The sequence below is a fragment of the Marmota monax genome, unplaced genomic scaffold, assembly GCF_021218885.2.
Source record: "Marmota monax isolate L192 unplaced genomic scaffold, Marmota_monax_Labrador192_F-V1.1 WCK01_AAM20220418_F8-fsc00079, whole genome shotgun sequence".
In the NCBI taxonomy this organism is placed as follows: Eukaryota; Metazoa; Chordata; class Mammalia; order Rodentia; family Sciuridae; genus Marmota; species Marmota monax.
Window position 1 is genome coordinate 203,627 of NW_026694099.1, and position 20,878 is coordinate 224,504.

A 20,878-nucleotide genomic window follows, 5' to 3' on the forward strand; every position below is an offset into this window, starting at 1 on the left:
AGACCTTGTGTGGTCCCAGGTTTTTAGTGGTAAAATGAATCTGCCGCTGGGGACTCATCTCTAAGGGCTCCTGGAGATGGCTGTTCCCTTTCCTTCTCCCACCCTTCCTCCATCACGACAGTGTTTTAAGTGCCTCCTCCCAGTGCCATCACAGATGCAATGACTGAGTGTAGCAGCAGTTGGTTGAATAATTTTCTTCCAATATGTCCGAGTTTGTTGTCACATTTAATGGTTTTCCAATTAAGAGTCGTTAATTCAGAAGTGGGTCTGGGTTGGAGGGACTGTCACCCAGGGTACAGAAGTTTGACATGACCATGTCAACTTGCTATAAAAGGAAGCCTCTGTTTCCTGTTCTGGTGGTGCAGCAGCTCATAGCCCAGTAGTTCCTCCCTCACCCTGTGGGGCTCCCCTCCCAGTGCAGAGCCCTGAAGTCAAAGAAGAAAAAGATACTTTGCATCCAGAAAAAGAACACCATCATGGTGCTGCCCAGGCTACTGAAGCTGGTCATGGCGTCCATGTGGCTGAGTAGGGATGGTCCTTGCGGGAAGGGGCCTCATCTGTGACCTAGGGACTGGGGGATAGGGTAGTCTTACAGGGACTTTGGGAGGGAGGGATAGCAGGAAGCAAAAATGAACTTTTTTGTTCCCCACCACTTATCCCTAAACTTTCTGATTCTGTCCTTTTCCCTTCAGGATCAAGTTTTGCCCAGAAGGTGACTCAGGCCCAGCCAGCCATGTGGGTGCAGGAGAAGGAGGATGTGAGCCTGCTCTGCTCCTATGACACCAGTGAGACACGTTATGGTCTCCTCTGGTACAAGCAGCCCAGCAGTGGGGGGATGGTCTTCCTCATCCTTCAGAACTCTTACAGCCAGAAGAATGCCGCAAAAGGCCGTTACTCACTGAATTTCCAGAAGGCAAGCAAATCCATCCAGCTTGTCATCTCAGCCTCACAGCTGGGGGACTCAGCGGTGTATTTCTGTGCTCTGAGAGCCACGGTGAGAGAACTGTTGGAAGCAGTCGTACAAAAACCCAAGGGTCTGCCTGAGATACCCACCTGCTGTAGGAACCAAGCCAGAAAATTACCACCCCAGACAGGAAGTGACCAGGTGGCAGCTCATGTCCGGGGCTGGAGGGAAAACACTCACTCTGAGGAAACCCTCTCTAGGTTCATAGACCACATCAGGGTTCTCACTAATCAAAGCCAGCCATATTCCTGAATCTTTAGGTTGAAGGTTGAGACAGAATTTTTTTTGATGAACAGTCACAATAATTAACTTGCCATTTGGATATCTGATAGAATGCCAAAGAATTGGCTAAAGCAGTTGAAAAACATATGAGTGAAAAATCAGTAAAATTTGTATGAATTTTTAGATATCCAGGCCAATCCATCTAACAAGTATTTATTGGTTAAACATGATGTTACAGGCATTGTTTTAAATAAAGAAGGACTTGGAATCTCTCTGTATGTTTCCTTTTCAAAATGACCATCTTGTTTTACTATTCAATTGATTATTTAGATTTAGATTTGGGTGCTGTGAATTAAATGTGCTCACAGGTAATTTCTATATATATTAATAGAAAGCAGCTTGAGTTTTAGAAATTGTATTTATTTATATGTCCATTTATTGAAAAAAATTTCATTGAGTGCCTACTATGACTAATTTTGAGCTAAGAGTTCATTTGATTAATGGCCTTATTAAAACCTCTAGCTTGAAGGAGCTCAATTTCTATACTCTTGAGTTTGCCTGCCCTCTACCAACTTTATTCATAAAATGACCAGTAATTACAGGCTCTTAGAGGGGCTTCGTGAGGGGATAGAGCATGAAATCTCTTTCCTCTGCTCTTGTCCTTCTTTTCACCTTTCCTCTGAAAGCACACCCCAAGCCCTCTGTGCTCCATCCATATTCCACAACCCCACATCCTCTTTCTCTATGGTTTCCTTCTTCCACCTCTACTCTGCTTTCTCATGCCCTAAAATGATAATGGTAGGGGCTGGTCAATAAGTTTCTTCATATTGCAAAATCCTCTTATGTTGAAATTAGAAAGCAAGAAAAATATCATACATTTTTAAAAAACTATTTTAAATTATGGTAAAAGAAACAATATGAAGTTGACTGCCTGAATCATTGTACAGTTCAGTGGTATTAAGTACATTCACCTTGTTGTGCAACCATTCACCTCTTGAACTCTTCACTCTGAAAAACTGAAGCTCTATGCTGTTTTGTTTTTTTTTAATAACTCAGCATCATTCCAACCTATTTTTCATTTCCCCCATATATCAGAATAGAAATGTGTAGCTTATTTTTTAGAATTCCTTTCTGGTATAGTTCTGCATCGGTTTTGACATGATTTGGAAGATAAAAGAGAGAGAGAGAAAGAATATGAATTCAAAGAATAACTGGGCCTGAAATTCTTACTTAAGTCTTAAGTGGCAAACTATTCATATTATTTTTATTTATTTATTTATTTATTTAAATTAGTATATAAGACAGAATAATATATTTTGATTCATTGTACACAATTGCAGCACAACTTTTCATTTCTTTGGTTGTACAAAATATAGCATCGCACAATATGTGCAGTCATACATGTACCTAGGATAATGATTTCCATCTCATTCCACCATCTTTCTTCCCCCATGACCTCTCCCCACATTTCCCTCTCCTTTGCCCAATCAAAATTTCTCCTTTTTTCCCATTCCCTTTACCCCATTATGAATCAGCATCCGCTTATCAGAGAGAACATTCGGCCTTTGGCTTGGGGGGATTGGCTTACTTCGCTTAGCATGATATTCTCCAACTCCATTCATTTACCTGAAAAGGCCATAATTTTACTCTCTTTTAATGCTGAGTAATATTCCATTGTGTATATATATCACAGTTTCTTTATCCATTCATCTATTAAAGGGTATCTAGGTTGCTTCCACAGTTTAGCTATTGTGAATTGAGCTGCTATGAATTGATGTGGCTGCATTACTATTGCATGCTGATTTTAAGTCCTTTGGGTATAGATGGAGGCATGGGATAGCTGGATCAAATGGTAGTTCCATTCCAAATTTTCTAAGGAAACTGTATACTCCATTCCAGAGTGGTTGCACCAATTTACAGTCCCACCAACAATGTATGAGTGTATTTTCCCCCCACATCCTCGCCAACAGTTATTATTGTCTCTATTCTTGATAACTGCCATTCTGACTGGTGTGGCATGAAATCTTAGAGTAGTTTTGATTTGCATTTCTCTAATTACTAGATATGTTGAACATTTTTTCATGTTTGTTGATCAAATGGATATCTTCTTCTAAGAAGTGTCTGTTCAGCTTCTTATCCCATTTATTCATTGGGTTGTTTGTTTGTTTTTTATGTTAAGTTTTTTGAGTTCTTTATATGTCCTGGAGATTAATGCTCTATCTGACATGCATGTGGCAAAAAATGTGTTCCATTCTATAGCATCTCTCTTCACTTCATTGATTGTTTCTTTTGCTGAGCTTTTTAGTTTGAGTCCAACCCATTTATTAATTCTTGATTTTATTTATTGTACTTTAGGAGTCTTGTTAAGGAAGTCATGGCTCAATCTGAAAGAGATAAAGATTTGGGCCTACTTTTTCCTCAATTAGGCACAGGGTCTCTGGTCTAATTCCTAGGTCCTTGATCCACTTTGAGTTAAGTTTAGTGCACGGTGAGAGACAGGGGTTTATTTTCATTTTGCTGCATATGGGATTTCCAGTTCTCCCAGCACCATTTGTTGAAGAAGCTCTTTGCTCTAATATATGTTTTTGGTGCCTTTGTCCAGTATAAGATAACTGTATTTATGTGGGTTGTCTCTGTAGTCTTCTATTCTGTAACATTGGTCTGCAATCTATTTTGGTGCCAATATTATGCTGTTTTTGTTACTATAGCTTTATAGTATAGTTTAAGGTCTGGTATTGTGATGACTTCTGCTTCACTCTTCTTGCTAAGGATTGCTTTGGCTATTCTGGATGATCAAGTGGGTTTTATTCCAGGGATGAAAGTTTTGATCAACATACAGAAATCAATAAATATAATTCATCACATCAATATACTTAAAGATAAGTATCATATGATTATATCAATTGATGCAGAGAAAGCGTTTGACAAAATACAGAATCTTTTCATCTTCAAAACACTAGAAAAACTAGGGACAGGAGGAACATACCTCAACATTGTAAAAGTTATTTATGCCAAACCCAAGGTCAATGCCATTCTAAATGAAGAAAAATTCAAAGCATTCTCTCTAAAAACTGGAGCAAGACAGGGATGCTCTCTTTCACCACTTCTATTCAACATAGTCTTTGAAATGCTAGCCAGAGCAATTAAATGAAAGAAATTAAAGGGATACAAATAGGAAAAGAAGAACTCAAACTATCATTATTTGCTGACAAACTAGCAGGATATAAAATCAATACCCATAAATCAAATACATTTCTATAAATCAGTGATGCATCTTCTGAAAGAGAAATTAGGAATATTATCCCACTTACAATAGCCTCAAAAAATATACTTGGAAGTCAACAAAAGAAGTGAGAGTCCTCTACAATGAAAACTACAGAACACTAAAGATAAATAACACTAAATATAATTCATCACATCAATAGACTTAAAGATAAGAATCATATGATTATATCAGTTGATGTAGAGAAATCATTTGACAAAATACAGAACCCTTTAATGTTCAAAACACTAGAAAACCTAGGGACTAAAAAAAGAAATTGAAGAAGACCATAGAAAATGGAAAGATCTCCTGTGCTCTTGGATAGGCAAAATTAATATAGCCATACTAGCCAAAGTGCTGTACAGAGTCAATGTGATTTCAATTACAATCCCATCATCATTTATTATAGAAATAGAAAAAGGAATTATGAAATACATTTGGAAAAATAACAAACTATTCACATTTTTACTCTGGACTCATGGGCTCCTCTATTCAACTCTGTGGAGAGTGAATTCCAGAATACATACTGGGCTAGGCCTCCATCTCTGTGAAAAGATGGAGAGTCTCAAGAACCTTCAGTCTTGACCTCTGTTACAGTCCAGCATTAGTACTCACTTTATTTACACAGCTGGCCACCTAAGCTTGCTCTCCGTGAAATAATGGGGGCATTAGACGTCGATCTCTGATTATTCTCTAGCAATTCAATAACTTAAATTATGGTATTTATTCTGCCTATGATTCACATTTTTCAATGATTCTGAAATTCAGGATTATTTGAATATTAGTTAGATCCTGTGGCTTCTCTGCTGAAAATTTCTTATTAAGTAGAAAACATCCCTAAAACTGATATTATTTTAGAAAAGAGGAAATATAGCCTTCCAGATTGTGATTTCTCAACCAAATGCCACCTATTCATTATTTTTGTTTCACTTAAAAATATGAATTGTGTACTTAGGAAATGTCTTTTTCACTCCTCTACATGTGGGACACAGTGCTGAAAAACATAGAATCCCTCAATAACAACTGGAATTCTTATTACTTCCTATGATTTCATCCCAAAACCCTTCATGAAATTTCAATGGGTTGTAGCTTGGCTCTCAATAGTTACATAAGTATAATGACCTGTATTAAAATAATCAAGGCAACTGATTTTTTTCAACTATAGAGGCCTCCTGGGGTGCTCTATTAAAGAATTTCAGTTCAGAAAGAGTCTTTAAAGTGTCAAATAATAGGAAAGGCAATATCATAATCACTATCTTGAAAAATAGTTTTTTGGCATAAAACAATTAGTGATTTGCCCAAAGTACACATTTAGTGAATGATGAGGCCAAGAGAGGCTCATGCCCACCTCCTATTCCTGCCCCACCCCACAGTCCCACAGCTCATTCTCTAAGATTATTGAGTTATAACCAGGACAGAAATAGACACTTCCCTGAATTTTCAGCTGCTTTCATGTTTCTAAATCCTTTCTTCCTTGACTTGCTAAAAAATAAAAAATCTTTATAAATTTTTGATCTTATTAAGTAATAATCATATCAAGTTGTATATTTTATTTATTGTTGTGATTTTCCAAAAATCAGGTAGTTTTAAGAACAAAAAATCCCTTAGAGGTTATGAGAGCTGTCGCTTAGATTTACAAGGGCCATGTGAAGACTGATGGTGCTTTGTAAAGGTCTGAGATAAAGCCATAGTTCTGACTTCTGAAAGGAGTTTAGGAAATCATTCTTCCCATTTCAGTCCCTGCCCACCAGGGGGTGCAGCTCCCTCTCACTAGCTCACTTCCTGGGTGAATTGTGGGTTTAGACTTTTCATTTCACTGTGAGGTCAATCTTCTTCACGTTCAGAATCAAGAACATTATTTCTGTGACACTCAAGATGAATGCTTCTCCATGCATAGTGACTGTGATACTCCTTCTGGGTAAGTAAAATTCCTTTTAAAGTTGCAATTGCTTTTTATATGATGTCAACAAAATCTTTAATCATAAGTTTACCTAAGAGTTTTATCTCAGGGTGATCCAGATTTCTTTTTTCCACCAGGAGGGATCCATGGAGACTCAGTGACCCAGATAGAAGATAAAATGACCGTGTCAGAAGGGTCTTTCCTGACTATCAACTGTACTTATACAGCCACAGGGTACCCTTCTCTGTTCTGGTATTTTCAGTACCCTGGAGAAGGTCTACAGCTCCTCTTCAGAGTCTCAAAGGCCAATGATAAGGGCAGCAACAGAGGTTTTCAAGCCACGTACAATAAAGAAGCCACCTCCTTCCACTTGGAGAAAGACTGTGTCCAAGAGTCAGACTCGGCTGTGTACTACTGTGCCCTGGGTGACACAGTGGCAGAAACTGCAGGGGGAGCTGAGCACTAACTCTGAGCAGCAACCAGGAATCTGACTGCTGAGTGTCTGCCTCTGGTATTCACTCTGGTTTCTGCACACCTACGGTGGGTTCCCCTCAGTTTCTCTGGCTAATGAAAAATCATACACATATCCCGAACAGAAGAAGAAGAAGTGGCCATTCCCCAATCCACTCTTCATTAATGAAAGACAGCTCTTCATTCAGAGACAAAGTAGTTTCAAAGTAAACTACATAAACAATGAAATGATCTTCTCGCTTGTCCTTGCAGACAAAATTCCACATTTTGTTCCAGCTTCTCTTGGAAGACATTGCTGTGACATGTTCTATTGTTAGAGAACCAAATATGCCAGAGAAAGTGGCATCTTCATAATATCCCCTAACAGAGTATGGAAAGAGATGTACTAGGAGGGCTACAACCCCAAATAACCAGGGTTCTTCCAAGATTAATTAATTAATTAATTAATTATGTTGTGATACTAAGGATTGGGCCCAAATGGTCTCTACCACAGAGCTACACCCCCAGCCCTTTTTACTTTTTGAGACAGGATCTTCCTAAGTTTCCCAGGATGGCCTCCAACGTGGGTTATTCCTGCCCCAGTCTCTTGGGTAGCTGGGATTACAAGTGTGCACCACTGTGCCCAGCTCTAAGATTCTTAATGGAGAAAGAAGGGAAAGAGGAAAGGAGGAAGAACAGAATTTCACATGCAATAATTTATAATTAAATTAATTACAGATGGATATGAAAGCTGAATTATTAAGAAAAAATTGAAAACCTTGATAATACAGAAGGTTTGGGGGAAACAGGTATTCTTCCCATTCACTGTTGCTGATGGTGTAGGTTCGTGAAACTTACCCAGAGGACAATTTGGTGAACCGTAGAATCATACAGACTACTATAAATATGTCCCTTTTCTTGAATAATAGAGGGGAAAGGGATTTACATCATATATAGGAAGGATTTCTGTTTTGATAAATCAGTTGGTAGACACAGGCTGGTGTTTAAAAGACAGGGAGGGAGTAAGGCATAATTGAAGATATGTCCCATGTCCAAATGATGAGCAGCTCTGGCCAATTACATAGATTGGTTTTCTTTCTAACAGAGGCTCAAATGAGTTAAGTTTCAGTGGAAATAAAAAGCTAAGCAGATATTTTTATCCTGTATCCTTGTGAAATGCCATAAGAAATTGAAAAGGCACAAACTCACAGAGTATAGAAAAGGAGATGACAAGCTATGTCAACAAAATTTTAGGGGCTGAGAAGTATATGGAGGAATGAAAGCTTTCATGGCAAACCAATGAAGATGAAACCTGGAACTAGGGAAAGAAGCTACCAAGGGGCATCACATGTGTGTATGAACTGTGGTGAGAAAGATTCAAAATCAAATGCAACAATATCCTCAAATCACTGGGGAAACTGGTGCTGTGTGTGTGTGTGTGTGTGTGTGTGTGTGTGTTGAAAGTATTTAAAAGAGAGGATGAAAAGAGGAAGACCTAGTGAGAAAATGTCTATGTAGCAATCCATCCACAGTCTCTGTCACCACCTCTATAATAAGCAATAATCACTTCCCCAAACCAGACGAAAATTGAAAGAAAATTGAAAACGTCTTTGATGAATGGGGATTACCACCTTAAAAATTACGAGAGCCAAATAATTAAAATAGAAAAATATCATAGTAAATTACTCAATGTAGAAAAGTAAACTATTATTCAAGAAAAGGGACATATTTATAGTAGTCTGTATGAGTCTATGGTTCACCAAATTGTCCTCTGGGTAAGTTTCACGAACCTACACCATCAGCAACAGTGAATGGGAAGAATACCTGTTTCCCCCAAACCTTCTGTATTATCAAGGTTTTCAATTTTTGCTTAATAATTCAGCTTTCATCTCCATCTGTAATTAATTTAATTATAAATCAGATGTAGTTTAACATATTTAACTCATTTTTATTTTTCTCTGTATATTATCCATTCATATATCTGCCCACTTTAAATATTATTGTCTTTTTTTTCATATCTTCCTTTGTTGTAGCCATCACATATTAGCAACTCTGCACTCTGATTTCTAAAGACTAAATTATTTTAGAGTAGTTTTAAGTTACAGGAAAATTGAGAAGTGTATCCAGAGATTTCTCACATACATACCCTAGCCACTGCTCCCTTCAGGCTCACCCATTACCAGCATCCTCCACCAGAGGGTAGACTCACTGCAATGCATGAACTTTATTCACACATCATAGTCACATAAAGTCTAAGGTTTACAGCAGGCATCACCTTTGGTGTTTTGTATCATATGGACAAATGTTTAATGACATATATCTACCACTGTAGTGTCATACAGAATACTTTCACTGCTCTAAACATTCTGTGATCTGCCTATTCATTCCATTGCCAGCCCAAACACTGGCAACCATTGACCTATGGTTTTTATAATTCACCTTTTCCAGACTGTCATTTAATTGAAATCATAAAGTATGCTGCCTTTCTGCATCAACTTCATTCACTTAGTAAGGTGCATTGAATTTTTCTCAATGTCTTTCATGGTGTGAGAGCTCATTAGTTCAAACACTGAATAATATTCCATTTTCTGAACATAGCACAGTTTATTATCCATCCATCTGTAGGCAGGTATATCATTTGCTCCCAAATTTTGTCAGTTATGAATAAGGTTGCTATAAACATCTCTGTGAAGGTTTTGGTGTCGACATGTTTTCAACTACTCTGTTGTTATTGTTTTTTGTTTGTTTGTATGTTTTTTGTTTTGGGGGTTTTGGGGTTGTTTTTGTTTTTTTTTTTTTTTTTGTGTGTGTGTGTGTGTATAGGAGCATGATTGGTGGGTCATTTGGAAATAGCATATAAGAAGCTGCTGAACTCTCTCCCAAAAAGGCCACACCATTTTACATTCCCACCAGCATAAATGCAAGCTCCTGTTTCTCTGCATCCTCACCAGCATTTGGTGTTGCCATGTTCTATATTTTGGCCATTCTACTAGGTGTACAGCACTGTTATTATTACTTTGCATTTTCCTAATGGAATATGAAGTGGAGCATCTTTTTATGTTTCTCATTTTATTTTTTTATAATGAAGTACCTGTTAAGTCCTTTGATCATTTATTAATGAATTTTTTGTTATTCTGTGTTTGACTATTAAGGCTTCTTTGTGTGTTTTGGATTGCAGTCCTTAATCAGATGTTTCTTTTACAATATTTTCCCCAGATAATGGCTTGTCTTCTTGTTTTCTTTGGCATTGTCTTCCACAGAGCAGAAGTTTCTGATTTTCAGGAAATATAGCTTATCAATGATTTCTTTCATGAATCTTGCCGTCTGTGTTGTGTGTAATAAGTCATTGCGTGCGTGATCATCTAATTTTCTCCTGTGTTGTAGTTTTGCATTTTAATGACATTACTCCATTTGTGAGGGTAAAGTTCTAATGACAAATATTAGAGACCACTGTTGCATTGGCATTAAATTTCCAACACCTGAACTTCATGGGACACATTCAAACCAAGGCAGCATCTCTGAGGGATCAATTGTTTCTGTGGATTACAATATGGTCATGAATTTTAAAATAATTTTAACAATTATTTTATTTTGAAGTATAACAAATACTCACAAAAGTATGTAAAAGTGATAAACAATCTATAATATTTAGCTTCATATTAATTTAAAACTGTTAGATCTGTATCTATCTATATATGTATGTCTTTCAATATTTCATATGTTTCTTTCTGTATTTATCTACAATGTAGATTTACTTTGAGGAATTAGTTCATGCAACTTGGGGGACTGGCAAGTTCAATTTCTATAGACAGGCTATTAGACTGGATACCAAGGTAAAAGTTGATTTTCAGCTCAAGTTTGAAGTAGTCTGGAGGCAGAATTTCTTTTTCCTTAGATGAATTCAGTATTTTTCTCTTAAGGTTTTCAACTGATAGATGGGATCCACCCACATTATGGAGAGTAATCTGATTTGCTCACATTATATTGATTTAAGTGTTAATCTCCTTTAAAAATGCCATCACATTGACCTCTTCACTAGCATTAGAACAAATATCTGGGCACCATGGCCTAGCCAAGCGGAAACAAAAAATCAATCATTGCACACCTCCAATAATTTTTTCATAAAAATCTAATTTGTCTTATATGAGAATAACACATGAGTTTTTTAATTTTTTTAAAAATATATATATATATTTTTTTTTCCCTAGGATTCACATTGGGAGTAAAGAATGGAAGCAGATTAGAAAGAAGATGTTGAGTAGACGAGTCAGTTTTAGAGGCTGCTGCTGCTGAATAAGAATGGATATATATATATATATATATATATATATATATATATATATATATATCTTTCAATCTCTATGTGCATTACATCTCAAACTTCCCATAATCCCCATATTATCTCCTCTTCATTGGCTTCCTATTCACTGAGAAAATAGAATATATAATAAGAGAGAAATTTTAAACCTTCAACGTTCCTCCAACATATTACCAAACCTTATAATCCTCAGCATATATTACACCTTTAAGAAAAATTGTTGAAGATAAATGGATAAAGAAATTGGTATATATACACAATAGTCTATACACAAAAAAATGGAATATTACTCAGCCTTATAGAAGAATGAAATTATAGCATTTGATGGTAAATGAATGGAACTAGAGAATATCATGCTAAGCAAAATAAGCAAGTCTCAAAGAACCAAAGGCCAAATATTTCCTCTGATATGTGTGTGCTAACTCACAATAACAGGGGTGCTAGGGAAGAACAGAGGTACTTTGGATTAGACGGAGGGGAGTGAAGGGAGGAGAGGGGGTATGGGGTAGGAATGATAGTAGAATCAATCAGACATTATTACCCTATATGCACATTATCACCCTATATTACCCTATATGACTGTAAGACCTGTGTAACTGTGCATCATGTACAACCAGAAGAATGAGAAGTTATACTCCATTTATGTATGATATGTCAAAATGCATTCTACCATCATGTATAACTAATTAGAACAAATAAACAAAGAGTAATTGCTGAATTACTAACGAATGATAAAAATCACTACCAAATCAAAAATTACCATTCATTCATTCATTCCAGTAAAAATTTATGATGTACCTACCTATTTCTCTATAGACTTCACTCTAGAAACTGAAGATGTAGTGGAGAATAAAAAAGAGAAAACTTCTCGTCCTACGGGAGCTTACATAGAACTTGAAGGCTAAGTTCATGCTAGCTACTTCCATTAGCTCTTTACATGAATCATCTTTTTAAAATCTTTCAAAAATATTTTGTTGTTACCATACCTATTTTCAGATGAAAAAGTTAAAGTTTAACTCTCCTATCCAATATCGTAGAAAGCCAAAATTGAGGACTGAAGTCCTCAGATATATGTCTTAATAACTAATCTGCTGTGTTTATATAGACATGCCAGAGCTTATATTCTATATCCCCTCACAAATAGTAAGAAGAAACCTGGAAAAAGCTAAGCTTAGTCTGAGGTATTGAGCGCTCCAGCTCTGACCCCAGGATGGCAGTGTTTGCACTAGCTCTGTCTGTGGGAGCAAGTGTGTAGTTGGTCTGATCTCTGATTGGTGGGGCATGTTTCCCCAGAATCCCTTTGATTAATGTTGCAAAGAAGAGAAGATGTTGAGTAGATGAGTCAGTTTTAGAGGCTGCTGCTGCTGAATAAGAATGGAGAAGAGTCTGGGGATAGTTTTGGTGATTTTGTGGCTTTATTTTTGTTGTAAGTCAGTGGGGAGTTTCAGCCAGGTTTACATAGGAAACATTTTCCTAGGACTTGGGGTAAAGGTGTCCTTCATTGGGGTAGGAGAAGGGAAGAGAATGGGGTCGTCTTCTAGTTCGCCTGGGATTCACATGGAGAGTAAAGAAGGGAGGCAGATTAGAAAGCATTAAGACTGCGGACGGATCTCTTGAATCTCATGTTGCTTTCTGAATAGGGTCGAGTGGAAGAACCCAGGTGGAACAGAGTCCTCTGTCCCTAACCATCCTGCAGGGAGAGAACTGCACTCTTCAATGCAATTATACTGTGAGCCCCTTTAACAACCTGAGGTGGTACAAACAGGACTTGGGGAGAAGGCCTTTTACTCTGGCAATCATGAATTACAGTGAGAGCAAAATATCAAATGGAAGGTACACAGCAATTCTGAATTCAACTGCCAAGCACAGCTCCCTGCACATTGCAGCCTCTCAGCTCAGCGACACCACCTCCTACATCTGTGTGGTGGGCGCACCGTGCTCCCCAGGCACTTGCTGCCAGCACACAAACCTGCACCTGGAGATCTGTTGAGGAGGCTTGGGAGGTGGAGGAGCAGGGACATTATATTTGATGTTATACACCAGTTCACGAGCGATCTGGTATTCCTCTCAGACATGACTGGGTTTAAGCTTGAACCTAGCTAATATATCCTCACTCCGCACAGAAGGTTAGCTGCTGCATTTGGCTGTTCCCAGGGGTAATGCTGTCATGCTGTGTTGCTGCTACTGAAGTAGATGACAGTTTGGGTTCAAAAGGAGAAAGCAGCTCAGTCTGGGAGGGACCCAGCTACCTAATAGAATGCGAGTAAGTGGAAGGGGAAAGGGTTAATGTGGCTGATATCGATTTCTGATCAATTTCCTTTCCCTGGACAGATACTTGGTCCTCAGCTGCTTTGCCAATTTAACACTGCTGCACTTCCAGTCGCCTCTCCAGAGCTGCACTAACTCTTCTGCTGCTTTCCACCACTGCTCCTCTGGAGGACATTCTGCTCAGACTGCTCTGCCCTCATGATGCTGGCAGTCCCAGACACTGTTAAGACAGCAGAGTGACTGTGCCAGGTGCTTTCACTGTCAGTGTCCCAGAAAAGCACTAAGGAACAGAATGCCTCCATGCAATTGTGAACACTGGTTTGAACAAATCAGCTGTGAAGTTCCTTTATGGGATATTTGGAGAAATTTAAATATCGTGTAAGAATTAGAGTAGACAAGTATTTATGAGGAAGGCAGATATTGACTGAGAGAAATAGGCAGGATATACACTCAGGCATTAAATAGTTCATTTCCAAAGCTTAGTAAAGTGTTACCTCTTAAATAAATGAAGCCAGGACCTGGACTGTTCATTATGATCAGTCTGGGTTTTACTCAAATGCCAATATTTTAAAATTGAATTCTGAAGCTAAAAGTAAAGTAAATCTAGCTAAAAGTAAGTCTAGGTATGTTCAGCCATTAGATACTTTTTCCTGTCCTAACTCACCCTCCAAATAAGTAGAGTAAAAAAATTAAAGCTCAGATTTCCTACTAGCATACCTGCATAAGTTATTTATAACTCATTAAAATATAAATGTGCACGTAAAAAAAAAACAAACCTCAAGAAAGTAAGAATGGATTCAAGTACAGGAATGAAAAGAAGTAGATTATCCAAGAAATTTATCAAAAAAGGTAATTCCACTTTGTCCTCCAGCTCACCAGTATGGACTGCCCCATAACAAGGTGGCACTTGTAAATTTACAGAACTCATCAGCTTCTTTTGGGATGACATCCTGCTTCTGCTTGTTTATTTGTTTCTGAGAACATGGGAGCAGATGTAGAAGAATTCTCCATTAGTAAATCAGTACTTGAATCATCACCAGAGGTGTGCACCCAATACTAGAGACCAGAGAATACATTCCTGCTTTTTCTGAAAAGAAGACTTAGGTATCTCCAGACCCTTATGCCTTATGCCTGCATGAGCAGCAGGAACTCAGCTTCTGTGTGATGAGATGGTAGCCCTCAGAACTCTGGATGTTTCCATTGTGCTTACTGAATCTCACTGAGGATCCGTGGAGGCTCTGAGAGCCTGCTAGCTACCCTAAAAGGCTCAGCAAAATACTTTCATAATAGCAAAAGGATCAAATTTAACTTTTTTTAATTTGCTGAAAATTATTCTCTGATTCAGTTTTCCCTCAGTTAATGTATTAAAATTTTAAACTTTTCTAAAAAATTTCTTTTAGGTGCAAATCTAAATTCATTATTACAACATTCCCCAAATACCACCCCAAGTTCTTTTATTTCCTAGTAATTATTTATAGAGGAGGACTTATGAAAAAAAATTGTCCTATCATACAAGTGAATTAATGTGTCAACTGACAGAAGTCACTCATTCAAAACTGAGTAGGGTTCTTAGCAGTATCCCTTTGGCATTCTCTCTCCCAAACTTTATTCTATCCTTTCTTGGAGATCAATAAGGACAAAAAAAAAGTGTTTGGTCTGCACCTTCTTTCAGTGTGCTCATTCTGACGATATCCTTGAAACCAAATAGTGCTGTGCTGCTGAGTCAGGGATATTAATTCACATTTAGGGAGCAACATCATTTACCATGTGGTTTGTTGATTCTGAAGCAAAAATAAGAAGCTTAAGGTGAGTGGCTAAGAACAAGGACTTAGTAGCCAACTTGCTTGTGTTTGAATATCACCTTGAATGCCTCTCTTTGTGTAACCTTGGCCAACTTGCTAACTTCTCTCACTCTAAGTTATTGTAGGGATTAAATGAATTAATACAGTGGAATTCTGACTCAAATTAGTGCTCAATAAGTATTAGTAACAACTATCATGAACACTTATATAATAAAAAATAGAAATTGCTTGTATTCTAGGAGCAAAGAATTATCTTCCTGTTGGCTAATCATTAACATGAAAAAATGCATACTCAAATTATGAAGTTTTCATATGCACAATGTACTACATTGGGGTCTTTGACCCTACTGATAAGCAAAATAAAATACTGTTTTACCCTGAATTAAATTATCACAAGAAACTTGTGAATTGAGGAACAAGATAAAAATGCATAAGAATTTAACCAACAGGTAAAATTCCAAGTACATGGAACAAATAAGTTGCTTTTGGTGGTGCTAGGAATTGAACCCAGGGCCTCATGCATGCTAGGCAAGCACTGTACTGCAGAGCCACATTCTCAGCCCCAAGTTTTGTGGAGTTTTTTTTTGGGGGGGGGCACTTGGAGTTGAACCCAGGGGCACTAGACCACTGAGCCACATCTTCAGCCCTATTTTGTATTTCATTTAGAGACAGGGTTTCATTGAGTTGCTTAGGGCTTCATTATGTTGATGGGGCTAGGTTTGAACTTGTGATCCTCCTGCCTCAGCCTCCCAAGCTGCTGGGATTACAGGCATGTGCCAACACACCCAGCTCAAGTCCCAATTTTTAAAAGTATTCGCAAGATATCACTGTGACATTAAAAAAAAAAAGACCAGAGGAAGCTTTATGAAGGAAGTAGAAAATATCATTAGATTTTGAAGGACAGACACACACATTCAACTTAACCATTATATAATTATTTATTAAATACAACAAATGACAGATTTTTTTTAGGCATAAGGAGTACAGCCAAATGAATAAAACAGTTAAATACAGACACCAAAAGAGTTTGTCCCACAAGATTTGACTCTGGATTTGTCATTGTGTTCAGTTTCCTCTGAGGAATATCACGTTTCGACACAGGCACTGACTTTGCTTATGTTAATGACTGGCAGGTTTCATATGGTGAGTGAAGGGCATAAGCACTGAAGTGGAGTATCTGTCACTTACTAAGTGATGTGACCATGGACGGAATTATTCAGACCTAGAGCACCTACACTTCATCATCTTTAATAATATATACCTCCTGGGATACTATTGGAACCAATGGTTTTAAGGACTGAATTTATGAATTTAATTAAATTATTAAATTGTTATTATAAAATAATCTTCAACTAAAATTGGCTATTCATGGACATAAATGAGATAATTAAATAAAGGTAATTTAAGAAAAAATAACAAGAAAAATTAAGTATGGATTAAGGCTTAACTTCTGACTTTCCTGGTATCCACTCTCCTTTTACCACATTTATGGCTGAGAGTCACACTTCACTTCAGTGTGGCCTTATCCTTTCCAACTGACTGAAATATCTTTCTTGTTTGTTTTCTTTACCTCATAGTCTTTATGCATAGGACATAATTTCTTTCTTCTGGTGTAATTTAAGGTAAATTCTAAGGTGGATCCACATAAGTTTTATGGAGTTAGGCTGATTCATATCATCATTACACTGTGCTACAGTGCCTAAAACAAGATTCATATCTGGAAGCTCACTTATCAGATTCTTGAATTGGAAAGGAAAGGGGAAAAAACAAAGGAAAGGAAAAGAAACATGTTTCCTGGGCTTTCCTTCAGGGAGAGGGGTGCTTTTCATGAATGTTAACTGCTCAAAAATTATAGAAGGTTTGGGGATGCGGCTCAAGTGGTAGTGCGCTCCCCTAGTATGTGTGGGGCACTGGGTTCGATCCTCAGCACCACATAAAAATAAAATAAAGCTATCATGTCCACCTAAAACCAAAAAATAAATAAATAAATTTTAGAAGAAAAAACAAAAGAGAACAACCTAGGGAGCAAACCCTAGTTTAGCTCTGTAGTGCATCTGCACCTGGTCCTTTCGTGGTTACCTCTTCAGAGATCAGGGTTTCTGGAATATAGGAGTGATCTAGTATCTGGTTGGCTAGGGAGGCTCTCAGCTTCTCTCAATGTCACTGTTGCTATTTGGATTGTTGGTGTTTAAGGGCTCTCAGACCCTGACCAGTGCCCCCAGTCAGTCTGATGGACAGAAAATTGGAGGGGTTCTTAGGAGTTACACTTGTGATTTTCTCTTGGCAGCTATGCTCTTCAGTTGGTGACTTTGAAGAAATCAATAAAAAGAGTAGATCATACTAATCAGCTTCATAAGTCTGAAAGTTATAGAAGAGTGGGTTAGAGGTACCATGCTCATTTGTGGAGACTTTGAAAAGTAAGCATATCTTCAAAAAGTAGCCAATCATTAATGAATCTCCTCTGTGTGGGTTCTTTGTTTAAACAGGGGTGAGCAGCCTGCATATGTTGGAGCAGAGCCCTCCATTCCTGAGTGTCCAGGAGAGGACACTTGGCATCTCAATTGCAATTCTCAAGAGAGAATGGTTCTCAACTTCCATTGGTTCCAATAGTATCCTGGGAAAGGACTTTAATCTTTGACTTTAATTCAGTCCAGCCACAAATATCAGGCAGACAAAGACTTTAAAGAACTCCTTGGGAAAAATAAGATATAGTGTTTTGAATATCTCAGCCTCTCATGTTGTAGATTCAGCCACCTCTTTCTATGCTTTGCGACACTGTGGGCCCCAAGCACCTGCACCTGTGCTACAACCCCTTCAACTGGGCCTTGAGACACAGGCCTCGACTTGGGAGGAGTGAGCAGTTTTATTTCTAGAGAGGATTATCTTTATAATCTCCATCTCCAAAGCATGAAGGATAATACTCCTTCTGTGATGAACCTGAGTTTATACTGAATTCACTTTTCATTGGTTATTGTCTCATTCCTCATTGCAGATTATGTCACACTTAGGCCTGTTGACCCACAGTGTCTACTGTGCTGTCCTTTCATAGGAAGGTAGACCCAACATGGCTCAACTGAGTTCCTGAAATAAGTCAGCTGAGTTCATGAAGTAAGTTTTCATCAAGCTGCCCCCTTACTAGCACTTTATACATTTGTTCATAATCTCCATAATATTTCTCCCTCTGTATACTACCTATACCATTATTTATTTAATTTAGTATTAAGTAGACTTTAAAAAATAACTACATCAAATTATCCTGGTTTTAATTTATACTGTTTGTAAAATCATATATCTGATGTGTTGATTATATATTTTTCCTAATACAAATTAAAATATAACATATGTATCACAATGAAAAAGTTCATCCCCAGTATCAATCACGTTAGGAAACACTGACCTAGCCCATGAATTTTTTTTAATTCATAAAAGAATTGGTATCCACAATCATGACTTTGCTTACTCAAAGCATGACTTACAGAAATGGAAGCTGGGAGTAGAAATCAGGCTTTATGACCCCTTGGCAATTGATTCTTTCACCAAAGATGTAATGTAACATCCAGAATTTGAAGGGAATCGTGGGTCATTAGTTTAAACTAAATAACATTTTCTTATTATTCAATTATACATGTTATTTTGCATAAATTAGAAGATATAAGCATTCATATAAAAATAGAAAACTCTCAAAATTGCATAATCTACAAATGATAATTATTATCATTTAAACATTTTTGTGTGTACACATATGATTGTATTTTTTTGTAAGAGGGTCTTATTACATATCTCTCTCTCCACATTGTATTTAAATATTTCCATGTCAGGAAATCTGTTGAGGGCATAATTTTAAATGATTGCATTGTTCCCTTATATGGATGTATCTTTTTAAATACATTATTTAAAAAATACATGATACTCTTTAATTATCCAGTATTGTAGATGATATCATAAAAATGAACATTATCAAACTATAGTTTAATGGAAATAGAGTAATTTGAATAAGGTAAAGCACATTACACTGAATGCCTAATTTCATGAAGATATTTTTTTACCAAACTATGATTTCAAAAGTAGCAGAAGATTATGCATATTTTCCAATACTTTACAAGTTATGGACATTATTTAAAGTAGTCATTTTGTTAACATTTTCACAGTATTTTAATTTTCTTTCCTATTAACCTGTGAAATTATACATTTTGTGGTTAAAAACAAGATTAGAAAACATCAGAGTCCATCAAACACAATAATTATTCTTCAATACAGTAAAGTTTGTTTTAGGAAAGTTTGAAAAGCATTGTTTTGGTCCAAATTACCTTCTCACTGTCCCCTCTTTCTCTCAGGCATCTACTGCACATGGCTTTGCTCCTCTGAGTGAGGGAGAGCAGTATCTGGCTCCCCCAGATCTATGGAACTGAAGTCTGCATGCTAACAAGATCCCCCAGGAGTTTCCGCCACTCAAAACTTGGAAAAGCACTGATCTGATAAGTTTCAAAAGTAACTTTTTAAAGTGTGAACCCCAACCTACCTCTACTTTCCCCAAGTGCCTCAGTGGCTTTATATTGCTCCTAGGATGAAATGCAAACTTCAGTCTGTGATATATGAGACTCCACATATTTTGGATCTTGCCTGACCTTTCAGTTTCAGCTCTTACCTTTTCTTTCCTGGCCTTTTGTGTAGCAATAATACAGTTCTCCCTTCAATTTGCTGAACTCACCATGCCTTTTCCCATATTTAGTCTTACTCTTTCCATGTGAAATGCTATTCCCCCAAATCATAGCCAGCCTGACTTCTTCTATTCCTGTAGGTCTCTGTTCAGACATCTCTACTGTGGAGAAGCCTGCTGACTTCTTCTGCTCTTCTTCAGTAAAGTAGCCATCTATAGTCCTCCCCTATGCAATCAGAGCACTCAAGTTACGTTCTTCCTTATGGTAAGAATGATAACATACAAATTCTGTTATTGATTTGTCAATGTGTTTAATGTTTATCCTTCTAATTAGAATATGAGTATTATGAAGTCAAAGGTAATTGTTTAATTCACACCCTTACTTAGTGTCTGGACTCTTGAGTTGCCCATATAGCCAGTACAGAAATACCTACTGAAGGAATGGAGAATGGATGAATGAATGATGTTGCTTGGCTCTCCTTTCTTCCTCCCATTTCCCTTCCCCTCGTTCCCACCCTAGAAACTCCAACTTAGTGCATGATTTCTGGCTCATCTCATGGTGTGACACGGTTCTCTCCAGCACTTTCCCCCAGACTCAGATCCACGCCTTCCTGTGCCTGAAGGCTTTGTTAAATAACCAGATCCGCTCAGGGTTTCTGCCTTTCCTCTCCCAACTGAACTCACATTATCAGATGTAATTAGAAGGACTGAGTCAACTCTGAGGCTAGTAACCCAATGGGAAAGTGTCAAAAAAGAAATCAAAAGACATAACTAGAAGATGTGGGTAGGTGTAAAAGAAACTTCTCAAGTCAAATAATTATGAGCACCTGTCAAAGTTTTATTTCATGTTACTACAAGCTAAAAGACTCCTCAGGAAACAAATTCAAATAATTAGCCTTGGTAGACGTTTTGTAGAAGATTAGATTATAAAAGGATATGGTTAAAGATTATTGCTGTGATCAATGGACTGGTTAATAATCATCCTAATTTTACTATGTATGTGGTGGCTAGTCTGCTCCTCACAAATTAATAGTC

General features: G+C 37.4%; 1 pseudogene and 1 gene segment (V, D, J or C); both read left to right on the plus strand.

Annotated features, from left to right (window-relative positions):
• Nucleotides 1-371: 371 nt before the first annotated feature.
• LOC124107276 (T cell receptor alpha variable 14/delta variable 4-like) lies at nt 372-1,216 on the plus strand. The segment is given in 2 exon segments: nt 372-525; nt 693-1,216. Coding segments are annotated over 2 exon segments (573 nt in total).
• A 326-nt stretch (nt 1,217-1,542) lies between these two features.
• LOC124107277 (T cell receptor alpha variable 9-2-like) lies at nt 1,543-6,814 on the plus strand (annotated as a pseudogene).
• The last annotated feature ends 14,064 nt before the right edge of the window (nt 6,815-20,878 follow it).